This window comes from the organism of the source record quoted next, unplaced genomic scaffold, assembly GCF_019419815.1.
Source record: "Pyrus x bretschneideri cultivar Hongxiangsu unplaced genomic scaffold, Pyrus_bretschneideri_v1 Contig3, whole genome shotgun sequence".
NCBI classification, from domain to species: Eukaryota; Viridiplantae; Streptophyta; class Magnoliopsida; order Rosales; family Rosaceae; genus Pyrus; species Pyrus x bretschneideri.
In genome coordinates, this window is record NW_025999612.1 from 4,632,697 (window position 1) to 4,646,168 (window position 13,472).

General features: G+C 35.1%; 1 protein-coding gene across 26 annotated transcripts; it reads right to left on the minus strand.

Moving 5' to 3' along the window:
- Positions 1-454: 454 nt before the first annotated feature.
- On the minus strand, positions 455-4,100 carry LOC103941616. Of its 26 annotated transcripts, XM_048589824.1 has the most exons (8): positions 3,726-4,076; positions 3,323-3,398; positions 3,167-3,237; positions 2,935-2,978; positions 2,818-2,842; positions 2,644-2,741; positions 2,051-2,192; positions 981-1,950 (listed from the first exon to the last, which is right to left on the minus strand). In XM_048589824.1, exons 3-8 carry the CDS (start codon positions 3,167-3,169, stop codon positions 1,927-1,929), a joined length of 336 nt encoding a protein of 111 aa, XP_048445781.1. In that variant the 5' UTR covers positions 3,170-3,237; positions 3,323-3,398; positions 3,726-4,076; the 3' UTR covers positions 981-1,926. The 26 variants fall into 26 exon arrangements, 2 of the variants coding, with proteins under 2 accessions (XP_048445781.1, XP_048445782.1); XR_007260286.1 differs by lacking the exon at positions 2,818-2,842 and having other exon boundaries at positions 2,051-2,570; positions 2,914-2,978; positions 3,726-4,086; XR_007260293.1 differs by lacking the exon at positions 2,818-2,842 and having other exon boundaries at positions 2,914-2,978.
- Positions 4,101-13,472: the final 9,372 nt, after the last annotated feature.

Consider the following 13,472-nt stretch of genomic DNA (forward strand, 5'->3'; position numbering starts at 1 on the left):
AAAGGAGTACATCCCGTGTAATATATTTCCAATATACTGAAAATCTGTCACTAGGTGGGCACCATTGGTTCCTTATCTTACGGCACAACATATACAATATGCAAACCACATCTTATATTACTCCTAGTCCTATGAAGGCTTAAAATATATGTTTGAATTTCTAATGAGATGACAAATGTATGTAGATAATCAATTTAAACAAAATTCCTAGCAAGGAAATCTAGATAGAAATAGCAATAGAACCCGCGCGATGTTGCGGGTTTGAAAACTTTATTAAACATGTGCAAATATATTAAAATCTAATTATATCCATATCAAAGAAATATCTATTTACATCCTCATATTCAATAAGGTAAAAAGATATATGTAGGATATATCACATATTAAAATCTGTCCACTTCCATACCATAGTCTATTTGCATCCTTATGTGTAATAATGAACAAAAGATAGGAATTTGAAGAATACATTACATAGAAAAAGATGTGGATTAAGTTGTTCATACAAATACAATCACACAAAAATATATTCAATTTTCATATGAGAAGGACAACCAATTTAGAGTTTCGAAAGATAAATAAAATTTCAATTCTCACCAAGAAAAAAGAGCCGAAGGAATACAATGGGTTTTGAGGAGAGACAAAGTCTTTACCAACTAACAAATGAAGTAAATCATATTGTTCAATATTTGAGCTTCCAATTTGGTACACTTACATCTTCAATCTCTAACAATACAAAAAAAGGAAAAATCATTTAGTATACTTCTCACAACATGTTAACCAAATTGCTTCACCGTTCACCTATATCCTCGGTGCTATAAACTCAAATAAAAAACCAGTAAATAAAAGTGGTTAAGCAAAGTAGGGGTTCAAATACAAATCCATGAGCTGCAATATAACTTCATGTTACAACCAAAGTAGGGGTTCAATCATGGATTTGTATTCCTGTTTACAGTTATATTTGCACACATACACCAATCAGCACTGCACTTTTAAATTCTTCGATCGTCACTTCAGAACTTCTTTTATTTTTCATGATATACATGCTTCTTGGTTACAATGTGAAAAATTAAAAGCTGCTAATGTAAATTGCTAAAATAATTAAGTACTATTGCAGCTCGCAAATCCATTTAATAGGATACATTAAAAAAAAAATTGCAAGCTAGCTATTATCGTTGATCAGCAACTTTTTACATACATTATTTTGGTGGCAGCAAAGGCCGATCAGCAACCTTTTACAAACTTTTTTCGTTGCATAACATTCACAATAGTAATATCACATGACGGTTTTATGATCACAAAAATTTCTGCTAGGCCAGCAAACTGTCACAACCTTTGAAAATAACAATTGACAAAAACTTGTTTAGATTCAAGATAAAACTTCAATGACACTCACATGATAAATCTGCCATTACTCTAGTAGCATTCTTGCCTAAAAAAACAAATGAAAAACATTGAGTTGCTTTACTTCCAAATTAAGTTTACCTACCAAGGGAGAGGTTAAACCAACTATCATCTGGATCCTGAGTCTTTCATCTAGATGCCGAACACATGCCAAAGCTCTCAGTCCCAAAGCTGAAGGCATACCACTGATTGACTCAAGACCTATAAATACCTTGGGCAACATTTTTGACCACTTAGAATGTTGATTTCTCTAATCTGCCTTCAGATGAGAAATGAACATTTTGGGAGATGAGCATATCAATAATGTAAGAGACTGCATAGAAGGGTTTGATTTCACAGTGGAAAAAAGCAAAACTCCATATACGGATATAAGCTACTCCCAAAATAAACTTTTGCGGAAACTATACATAAACTTTCTCAAAGATACAATGTCCGGCTTCAATACTACTCAGAAGACATAATTCATTGAAAATTATTCTGGAAGGTAACAAAATTTACCTTAACACTGCCGCAAGCAAATCAGCATCATGGAGAATTTTTGTTCAAAAACTGAAAGGAAAATCAAAAGTTTCAAATTCAAACAGGGAGCATTATTTAAAACCCGAAACTGATTCATCACAAAAGGAATTCAGTGCAACCATTATCAAACCTGCAGCTCTTTCTGATCAACTACAGCTCCTTTCTCATTTTTCATTGAGTTTCGAACACCTTGTACACCATTGATTTGGATTGCCTCATTTTCTTTGGTATTTCTGCTAAACTTACTGGGAACGCCGTCTCTCTGCATTTCCCTAATCAAACACAATCACAAATTAGTCAATTATAATTAAAAACGTATAAATGGCGCCGCATAGCAGATTTATAGAGGGTTTATAAAAATAACAAAGGCACTTGATTTAATAGTTTATGACAAAATAAATCATACATCGTTTTGAATAGTTCCAATTCAGGTATATTTGGGTTGATGAAAAACATAGTTGAGACAGTTGTAATATTAAAAATGGAGTATGAAGAATGAAAAAAAATTAAAAAAAAGTTGAAACCTTGGAATTGTTTAACCTCGAGATTTGTGAAAGTGGCAAGTATTGCCGTTGCCAACGGTTTTAAATTTTTGAAGCAAAAAGCTTTTGGAGTGACACCTCGCAATGTGATTTCTAACCTTCTTTTTCCTGGATCAACATATATGTTAATAAGAGGTGTAACAATTAGAGCATGTATGGACGCTTTATTAATTTTTTTTACCTGATATTCTCAATATAAATTTCATATTTGTCCTCAAGAACAGTTGACACCAAATGGAGCAGAATATCATTGTGGCGGAAGAAATCCAATATTTTAAACTGCAAGTAAAAAAACATTAGGCTCATTCATTGTAGTCCAATGCAAAACTCTATCCTCAAAGTTTTTTGGCCGCGCATCTACAGATGCAGTGAAGTCTTTTCTGCATCCACAAAAGTGTTCCATCATGATCATCTCAAAGCCCATTTTCTGCATGTCCCATTTAAAACTCACCCATAAATGTTAGAAACTAACATAGTTTTTCTACTAACCGATCCTCCACACTCATCACCAATTGCCTGCGAGAGATCACTGTAGTGTTAAATAACACGTGATTCGACTCTTGGTTGAAACAAACAACTTAATTAATTATGAACATAAAGAATTGTAGATCACTATAGCTACTAAATTATTAATAATAAGTGACACAGCTACTAAAATTATTAATGCAGGAAACTGTAGAAACATAATTTAGATAGACTGTTACCATGGCTGATCAGTTCACTAATAAGATTGCTGTAATATTTTACATCCTTGGATTGACAGGTCCTGTTCCATCTGAGAGAAACAAACCGATTATTGTTTAAGTGTGAAAGCTACTTGTTTTGTTCAATCTGAGTTATAATTTGGTGATCATGCATACTTGGGATAAGTCTTGACCATGAGATGGAAAATCTATATGCCTTCAAACCAGTATCCACCATTCGTTGAACATCTTCCTGCAATGGCATATATAATATATATGATGCGTGCGTATCAAACAGCATCAGTATGTTTCTAATTAGTATGATATGGATTTCTACAGTACAAAAAAAAAAAAAAAGGCTTAGTCCCGAATCGTTTCAACAAATAAATGAAAGGATTTCCTCTATTTTCTAATAAAGAATTAGAGCAAACAACGAGGGAATTAGTCTCAGCATGTTTACTCTTGTTTAATTTAATAAATTCCCCTAAAATCCCCAAGAACCTCAATTTATAAACCCCGAACAAAGGCAAAAAGGAGAGATAAAACCCAAATAAAGGGAAATTTGAGGCATTCAACAAACCGTAATCACACGGAGGACGCTTTCCGATGATTAAATTCTTCGACGACGGCGGAGGTTGTCCACCGTCGCTGTACCTCCAGTACGCGCCCGCCATGTTTGAAGCTTGTTGATCTGACTACTTGGTTTGGAGGCTCCACGGAGAGAGAGATGGGGTGCTGAAAGAAAGGAAGAGCAGAGGAAGATGAAAGATTATGGATTTTCCAGTAGAGAATGAGAGAGGAAGAGTGAGAGATGAGAGGAGATGAGAGGAGAGGAGAGCAGAGAGGGGATCCCCATCTGAGATCAGTGAATGGAACTGGAAAAAGCGTAGCTTCTCGTCGAGGATCCCACGCGTCACAAAACTGGAACTCATTTGACAGCAAAGCAGTAGGGGCAAAGTTGAAATAACAAAAAAGAAGCAGGGGTCAAATGGAAGAACACTGTGTTTATGAACAGTGTTTCAGTTCATTTTCTCTTTTAGGACATACATAATTTGGCATTCAAGTTATACATGCGTAAACAATGGCCACAACATATTACATATATATCGTATGTTTGGGCCTAAAATCATGAGTTATGGCCTAGAAAGAAGGTTGTACATTTCGGCCCAAATTGTGAAGTGCTCAGCCCAGTAAAGAGATGTTGGTGGTTTGGCCGAGTTCTAAGCGAAATAGGATTGCTAAAAGTAGCTCCACCGTATTCAATAGCTCGGTGGACCGGCTGTTGCTCCAACCCAATTGCCCCAGCTAGCAGCTCCAGCCTATGTAGGCGATGAGGCTTGAGGGAGGCTCGAGGGAGGCTCGAGCAAGAGGCCAGGCGGGAATTGACAACCCAAGAGCCTGAGGGCTATGTGACATGCGCCTGATGTGCGGCATCGGTGCATGTGCCGACCTTGACATCTCGTCGTCCTCCTTCAACATGTTGTTGTTGAAACTGAGGCTTCCGGCAGAGTTCTGCACCACTAGCTATTGTTGTTGCTGTTGAGCCACTGACTGAGACTGTTGTGTCTGCATCATCTTCTCGTCAACCTCCTCTACTTCCTCTTCACAAAAACAAAAACCATGAAATTCTCTATAGTTTCTTATATCTTTCTCTTTTGCTTTTGCTTTTGGAATGATGGAGTTTTGAAATTTGTGGTGGAAGTGCTCTATTTTTTTTTTTTTTTTTGCAGAGGTTATGAATGGCTGAGGCTGGAAGCTGAGAGACTGGCGTTAAAGGATCTTAAAGCGTCAAGATGGTTGGGTTCCTTAAGTTCCAAGGATTCCAAAAATATTATTTTTGAGCTTGATTTGTTGAAGGTTTGAAGAGAAAGGAGGAAGAGAGCTCACGAGAGTGAGTTGGAAAAGAGGGAGAGAAAGAAAGAAAAAGGAAGAGAGAGATAGAAAGAAAAGAGAAAGAGAGAGAGAGAGAGAGAGAGAGGAAGAACCGGTCAAATGAAGGAAAAAAGGAAAGGGTGATGGGGATGTCTGATGGATTGGGTAAGGAAAAAATACTAATATTTTATTGTCTATTGCCATGGCTATTCAGTTTTAGGGGTTGAGATGCAAAAGGCAGTTACTATTCATTAAAGGCAGTTATTGTTCACTGGGTGGATTCAATAGTGAGTTGCCCTGGGGGACCTTTACAACGCTGGAGTTGCTCTTAGAGTTCACAATTTGTTTCTCACGTGGCTGAGTCCTAATTGAAGTAAGATTGTTCGAGGATCAGGTTCGGATTTTTACAAGATTGAAAGAATTAGAATTAGTTTCTGGATAAAGTATGAATTGATCACACAATAAGACTAGATTCATAGTCTAAGTTCAAGTTGAAGAAGGCGAGATCAGTGGTGATAGGGTTTCATATGAAGTATGATTCGTGAAGATAATATCAAGTGCATATATTCAGATAACTGCTGAAGAATTGAAGTACTATTAGAACTCTACAACTCAGTAGGCTTAAGCTTCAAGTATTCACTCCTATAAATACAATAGATCGTGCAACAAGAAAGTGACCTTCAACTCAATGCATAAGTCAACACTTTACGCAAAACACTTAAACACCCTCTTGTGAAAACTAATTGCTTCACTAACCATCAGCGCAAATTCTGATTGGATAGATGGGGCTGAAGTTGTAGAGTTAGTTTGGCTTAGGAATCTTGACAAAATGGATAGACAAGGATTCTCCAAAGTCTGTGGCTGATTACTTATCTCAAGTCTCAGCTGGCAGAGAGTCTTTGATTCTTTCTTCGAAAGAGGTTACTTCATTGGCCTTCTCGACAAAGTGAGGTGTTACTTTTAAAGTTCCGCATACAGACAGCTGAACCATTTTGCATAACCTTGTCTTTAGGTTATAGAACCCAAGACTAAGATTGTTCATCCCTCAGCCAAAGCCGCTCGATTTAGAAGTCAACCACATATTTGACCATATTCACCACATTATTAGCACGTCTGCATCAGCATTCAAGCCATTGAAGACATAGTTAGCTCTTAGTTACTTCGGCTTATGCGCCATGTAGCCTGTGTAATTTTTCGGACCAACATTTTACCACGCCTAGTAAGACACAAGTGCTAAAAACTGTGAAGTTCATGACCATGGAAATACGTTATGTGGCTAAGAAGAAAGCATCGATGAGAAAGACAACAACAAATCAAACATTGACATTTGGTGTAGAGACAGCACAAGAACTTCATGTTGCCGTCATGCCAGACAATGTTGATCGCAACTAAGAGGTGGCATAAATCTCCACGGTTAGAAATTAACGGCCATGACTATTACAATGACTACCAAGCCCACAAAAAATAAACCTTCAAATGGGATAGTTGAGGAAGAAGATAATGAAGACGATGAGAGCATGTCCCCATGAAACTTGCTGTCTAAATCTTTATATGACAGAGGTTTTCTAAGTTTCAGCAAATGGGTATCATGAAGAGACAAACCGCCTGCTTGCTGTGTTGTTTATTGAAATTCGACAATCTGGACTAGATGTTGCTGCCCATATTCCAATCAGAGCCCCGAATAAGAATTAATATTGGTTAAGAAAACCCTTACAACCACATGCTTAGTAATTTGAGTGAATTTCAAGTGTAACTAAAGTTAACTCCGAATCTCCATATGGGCCGGAACCAATGGGATTTGAGGAAAGAACATATCAATTCTTGTCGATATGGATGAAATCCAAAGAATGATCGATTCATCCTTAAAGAAGAGATCCCTAAATTCGTTCATAAATAATTGTTCGTTTATATATATATATATATATATATATATATATTAGGATACAGAGACATACGTTTTTTACACTCATTTTTATGGGGTCCACTATGTAATGTATTTCAACGATCCGAACCATTTATCTTTTAGGTCTTCCCTTAAAGATTATGTCTACCAAAAAATCCACTCAAATCCAAAATCATATGACCGTTAAATTAAACTTATTGTTTATTTGTAATCGTATGCATCCATTTTCTTTAGTACAAATGAATGTCTTAATGGTTTTGGATTTATCTAATTTTTTTGCAAGAATGATCTATGAATGATGTACTAAAATGTGGACGGTTCGAATAATTGAAGTACATTACGAAGTGAACCATACAAAATGAGTGTCAAGAGTGTGTGTCCTCAAATCCTAATTCGTGTGTGTGTGTGTATAGATGTACACACACAATAGCGCTCAAGCACTAACCAATTAGTAATCTAATACAATACCAATTACGCAGTGGCGGAGCAAGGATTTCGGGGTTAGGAGGGTCCTCTCACAAATATTTAAAAAAAATTAAGTCGATAGTAGTTACAAAACTGTTAACCAAAACATCATAGTATATATATGAAAAGTAACCAAAATTCAAAATAGCATAGCATTGATAATATTACATATTCCCAATAATTAAAATAATTTTCCTCGACAAGTTTTCGTATTTTGAAACAGTAGCATGAAAGCCTCGTCCTCCATACTATTAAAAACATCCTTTTCAATATAAGCAACCAAACAATCGTTCATCCACAAATCACTCATTCGATTGCGTAAGGTGTTCTTAACAATGTTCATAGCAGAAAAGACTCGCTCTACACTTGTGGTTGCAACCGGTAAGATGAGTGCCAGTGTCAAAAGCAAGTACACAAACGGGTAAGTCTGATCTTTCTTGGTTCTAACCATCTTTTGTGCAAGATCACTAATTCCTTTCAAATCTGCAAACTCACTATTAGAGGTCATGTCCCAAATATAATTCTCAAGCTATTCTTTGAGTAACTCAAGACCGTGCTCTGAAAAATCACTTGGATAAAATTGGGCAAGATGCATCAATTTTTCTTTGTCAAGGGCAGAGAAAGAATTACTTGGACTTAAACATGCCACACAAAGAAGTAGTTCAATATTCTTCTCAGTAAATCGATCATTTAACTCATTGAGTTGTTTATCTATGACATCAGTGAATAAATCAACTCGATAATGGTGCAAGTTTGTGATGGGATGAGCTTTTCGGTTTGGCCGCTCTCCACTCATAAAAATATCACCCATGCTAGGAATTTTAATACGATTCTTGTCACAAAAGGATGAAACTTCATCAAATAAGGATTCCCAACCACTTTCTCGCATCCTTTGCAATCTTCCTTTGCATATATTGACCAAGTTCATTGCATTAACAATATCTTGATCGTTCTTTTGCAATGTCTGTGATAAATCATTTGTGATCCCCAAAACCTTTTTCATCAAGTGTAGACCAAAAATAAAGTTGAAAGATTGAATAAAAGTCAATAGACCCTTTGCTTCAAATTTTTGTTCAGAAGTTGTTCCATCTTTTCTTACAATCTCAAGCACTTCTATCGTTGATGAGAACATGTGAGCCAAGCTAATTAAACAATTATAGTGAGAACTCCATCGCGTATCACTAGCCCGCTTAAGAGTAGTTTCTTAATTCAAACCTTGTCCACTTGAAAGCTCGTTATTTTCTAGTGCTTCCAAAACTACATGAGCATGTTTCTCTCTAAGAATATCACGACGCTTGGAAGATGCCGCCACAACATTCACCACAGAAGAAACCATAGTAAAGAGATCTCCAATTTCTGAATTATTTTGTTTTTTTTGCCACTGCTACTAGAGCTAATTGAAGTTGATGAGCAAAACAATGAACATAAAAGGTAGACTCATTCTCATTTAAAATTAGTGCTTTAAGGCCATTGAACTCACCTTGCATATTACTTGCCCCATCATAGCCTTGCCCACGCAATTTTGATATGCTTAATCCATATCTAGAAAAGAAATCATAAATGGCTAACTTAAGTGAGGAAGCCTTAGTATCTGCAACATGCTCAATACCTACAAAGCGCTCTATCACATGACCCTTATCCACATAGCGCAATACAATGGCCATTTGCTCCTTTGAAGACTTATCTCCTGATTCATCAACAAGAATGGAAAATAAAGAATCATTAATATCACTAGTGATTGCACTGATGATTTCATATGAAATAGCACTTGAGATGTCCTTCTGAATATTAGGTGATGTCAATTTCAAATTTTCAGGGCATTTTCTAGCGTGACAGCCTTTATTCCCTCATTATAATGACGTAGCCATCGTAGAATTTCAAGAAAGTTTCCTTGGTTGAGTGAATTTTCAGATTCATCATGCCCACGAAATGGAAGACCTTGTTGTAAGAGAATTCTACTAACACCAATTGATGCACCTAATCGAGTTCGATAATCAATTCGATCTTCATTAGTTTGTTTTGAGATAACCGTTTCTATATGTTGCTTTTGGTTTAATAAGGCTTCACAGTTTCTCCAAGCATTATTATGAGAACTATTAGGTCCTCCAACATGAATTTCTAGTTTCTTCTTGCACTTCCAATTCTTGAATCCGACTCCAATAAAAGTATCCCCACCAGATTGATCTCCAATATCGGGTTTGAAGAGATAACAACATAAACAATAGGCAGCATCCTGTGATGTGCTATACTCCAACCAATTAGGAAACTGAGTAAACCAAGCAGGATCGGACATTAGGATGATAACTCAAAATCTATCTATGCAATCCAGGATCATATTGGAGAGTTTCCAAGTTAATTTCCATAGAATCCACACAAGTTTGTTTTCAACTACTTTCATTGTTCTTTGGACTCTTTGGAGACGGTTCTGATATCTCATGTTGTATTTTTCTTTTGAAATATCTTTCCATAACTGAAAAGTAAAAAAATATAGATTGACTAACTTTAAATTAAAAGAAATATGAACATATATGCTAATTTTCCAAACTAAAACAAATTAGGCAATAGTTAAGAGAAATTGCAAGACATCAATTTAATCATAATTTATAAACAAAAAATTATAAAAGGAACTGAAAGTAAAATACATACTTTGGGTTGTTGACCAATTAACTAAACTTCAATGTCTTTTCATTAATGGAATGATGGAATGATGGAATAATGGAATTCTTTAATCTGCAAAAAAAAAAATATTATTTGTTAAATTAATTTACAATTGTAGATAACAACATATATGAATTAGCAAATTGCAAAAAATTGAAAATGACAACTTTGGAGATTCAAATTTCATACCATTGAGGATCATCGAAATTGAAGACTAATCAAAAAGTAATACACAAATATCAACCCTAACCCAGACTAGCAGATTGCAGTCCACTAGAAACTTGGAGAATAATAAAATACTAATTTTTAGTATTGGGAAAAGGAATAGAAGTGTTGGAAGTTGGAATAAGTAGGCTTTAGGGTTAGACTAGATTACATAAATATCCTTAAAATATTTAAAGAAGGTCGGATCTTTTGTCTAGGAAATTGGAATGGTTTAAGTGAAAAAGTCATGGAAAAGTGATAAAAATAATAAAAAAAATAAGTAGTATTAATTTTTTTTTTTTTTTTTGTAAACAAAAGGAGGATGGGCCTAGGACTACTGTGGTCCTATGGTCCCTCCGCCCCTGCAATTACGTCTGCTCCACAATTTTATTCCCGCATTTAAACCGTTCAATTTCTAAATCTTCATTCAAAGATCATATCATGAAAAGTTAGCCGCCTAGGATAGATATGTCAACGATTATATTGTATTAGTGCTAGCATGTGAGATGAGGCGATTGAACTCCTTGCCTTCATCACAAGGAGATTAGTTGGGCAATTTGGTGGTGCTTTGCTTGAAGAAGCATGCAAGAACTCAATCCAGATCCAGTCTTCCCAATGGGTGTGGATTTAAGGAGTGGGGTGTGTAGAGGAGGTGCGAGGATGGGTGCGGAGGAGGACGTGGAGGATGAAGATGGTTTTTCTTTTTTCTTTTTTTAACTCCTACTTCTTCTTCTTCTGGGGTGTGGTGGGGTGGTGGGGGACGGGAAGATAAAGTGGGGGTTGTGTTTTTTTTTTTTTTTTTCCTTTAAGAAGATTTAGGTTTAAAAAAAAAACTAATTTTTTTTGCCACGTGGCACACATTTGCCAGCCACGTCAGCACTTAACGAATCCATGGATGAAAAATGTGACGGATGTATTATTTTGAAATAAAATAGTATTTAAGATATGAAAGTGAAAGGTTTTGAAGATGTTATAAGAAATTGAAATAAGCCTCAAACCTGAGATATGAAAATGTAATTTATCCTTTAAAAATTTATAATAATTAACTTACAAGTAGGAGTGAGTTCGGTTTCAGTTTCAATCAATTCGGTTATTTTCGGTTCGGTTTAGTTTCGGTTTGGTTTTGGTTCGATTTGGTTTTTTAATTTTTATAAAAATTTAAAATAATTTCCTTTAATTTGAAAATTCACAACAAGGAAGATGCGGCTCGTCATTGAGATGGTGAGTGTGATGATGATGATGATCCACCAAGGAAACATGCATATATAATCTTTCAACAAAATGAGGTATTCTAAAATAACTCTGTTTTAGTTTCTGAGCTCTCAATCCCTCTTCCTGTCTTTGCCGTTGGATTGGATTGGGTTTGTGCTAACTCCACAACCACCAAGCTGGTCTTGGGATTTCTATTTGGCTTGAAGTTCTTAACATATTTGGGACTAAAACTGTATTAATGATTGATTTGAAATTGGGCTTAAAAAATAAATATTCAACCCAAATAAAAGTAATTATATTTAATTCGTTTCGGTTCGGTGTGGTTTGGTTTTTGAACCACTAAAACCAAAACCAAACCAAATCATTTTGGTTCAGTTAAGTTTTGCTTAATTCGGTTCCCTTTTTTTTCGATTCAGTTTTTTTTGGTTTCAATTCGATGTTCAGTTCAATTTTTTTTCGCTTTTCGGTTTTTTGAACCCACCCCTACTTACAAGTGCAAAAAATGTGAAAAAATATGCATACACTTGTGATTGCATCCTCTATACTTTAAGGATGGTTACATTGCCGTTTGAATTTTTAAAACCACGCAAACCCTCATGAATAGTACTTTTAAGGGAGTTCAAAATAAATAAAATTCATAATCAGTTATGTACTAGTCTGAAAAAATGTGAAAGCATATATAAACGCTCGTGATTGCATACTCTACGCTTAGATGATGATTACATGATCATTTAGATTTTTAATACCCTCCAAATCTCATGAATAGTATTTTTTATTTGAGTGCAAAATTAATAAAATTAATAATAATTATTGTAGTAGTGTGAAAAATGTAAAAAACATATATACAATCACTCATAATGACAAATTTTACAACTTTCGTGAAGGGGTCAACGACGAAATCCGACACCATAATCCATATAAACCTTAGATTTAATTTAACTGTCGATTGTCTTTTATGTTTTATTCTCTCACCGAGTTTTATTTTTTAGATTTTCATTATGTATTGATTTAAAAAATATTTTTTTGAACGGGTAACGAGTCAGGTCATATTACCTGATAAATTAACTAGTCGATTTTGGTCGGATCATATTACCCGATTATTTTGACGGGTGTTACACGACACGACTCGTTAAGATAACGGATATGTTATAAAAACAACACGAGCATAAAAAACGCGATACGAATGCCAGATTTAGTTAGATTATTAAATTGGACAGTTATCCCAAATGCTTTAGGATTCAGTGCTAGTCCTAATTCAGTGCGATGTCCTAAAGTACTTGTTTAGTGTCAGATAGAAAAGTTTTTGGACACTTAGTTTTTTATTCTTAAGTTTTGGAGCCAACGTTGAAGTCCCTTGGGCTCAGACCGAAAGTAAGTTCTTGGTATCACGCAATTGTTGTGGGCCTGTAGGCCAATCAGACGATTATGGGCTTATCGTTCTGATTCTCTTAACCGATAAGCGTAATAGACAATTAACTTCTTCACGTGAGGTCCACATTTTTCGCTTTCTGGTCGTCAATTCATTTACTATGTATCAACTTGGGCTGTTTGACAAATATTTCGTTTCTATTTTCAGTTTTTGAAAACTAAAAATTCATTTGACAACTATTTTAATTTTTATTTAAAAAAAATAAAAATTTTAAAACCAAAAACTGAAAGGTACATTTTTCTGGGTTGCAAATGGGCGTGAGACATATTTGTAAATGTCTCGTTCCGATTAGTTATTTGAAATTACGTCTTTGAATGCTCATAAAAGGCTTTTCTAATCCTATTAATCTAAGTTATCTAACGGTTTGTATTCTATGTATTATTAACTTCCTCTCGAAGCCTTGAGTCTTGGAAATCCTACACCCAAATATAGCCTTAGATTCATGAAATATTTTCTCAGTAACATAAGTTAATGAAATATTAATCTTTTCAAAAAAAAAAAAAATTGCTAATAGCATTTTTAAGATCTTATATACATAAGCAGGAAACTGAGAAAATATCAATTTATCTTATGAACTACGAGAT

Coding starts and splice junctions, on each gene's coding strand:
- LOC103941616 (XM_048589824.1), bottom strand. Junction 2,843..2,934: donor TCGGTTAGTAGAAAAACTAT/GTTAGTTTCTAA, acceptor TTGTGGATGCAG/AAAAGACTTCACTGCATCTG. Junction 1,951..2,050: donor TTGATCAGAAAGAGCTGCAG/GTTTGATAATGG, acceptor TTTTCCTTTCAG/TTTTTGAACAAAAATTCTCC.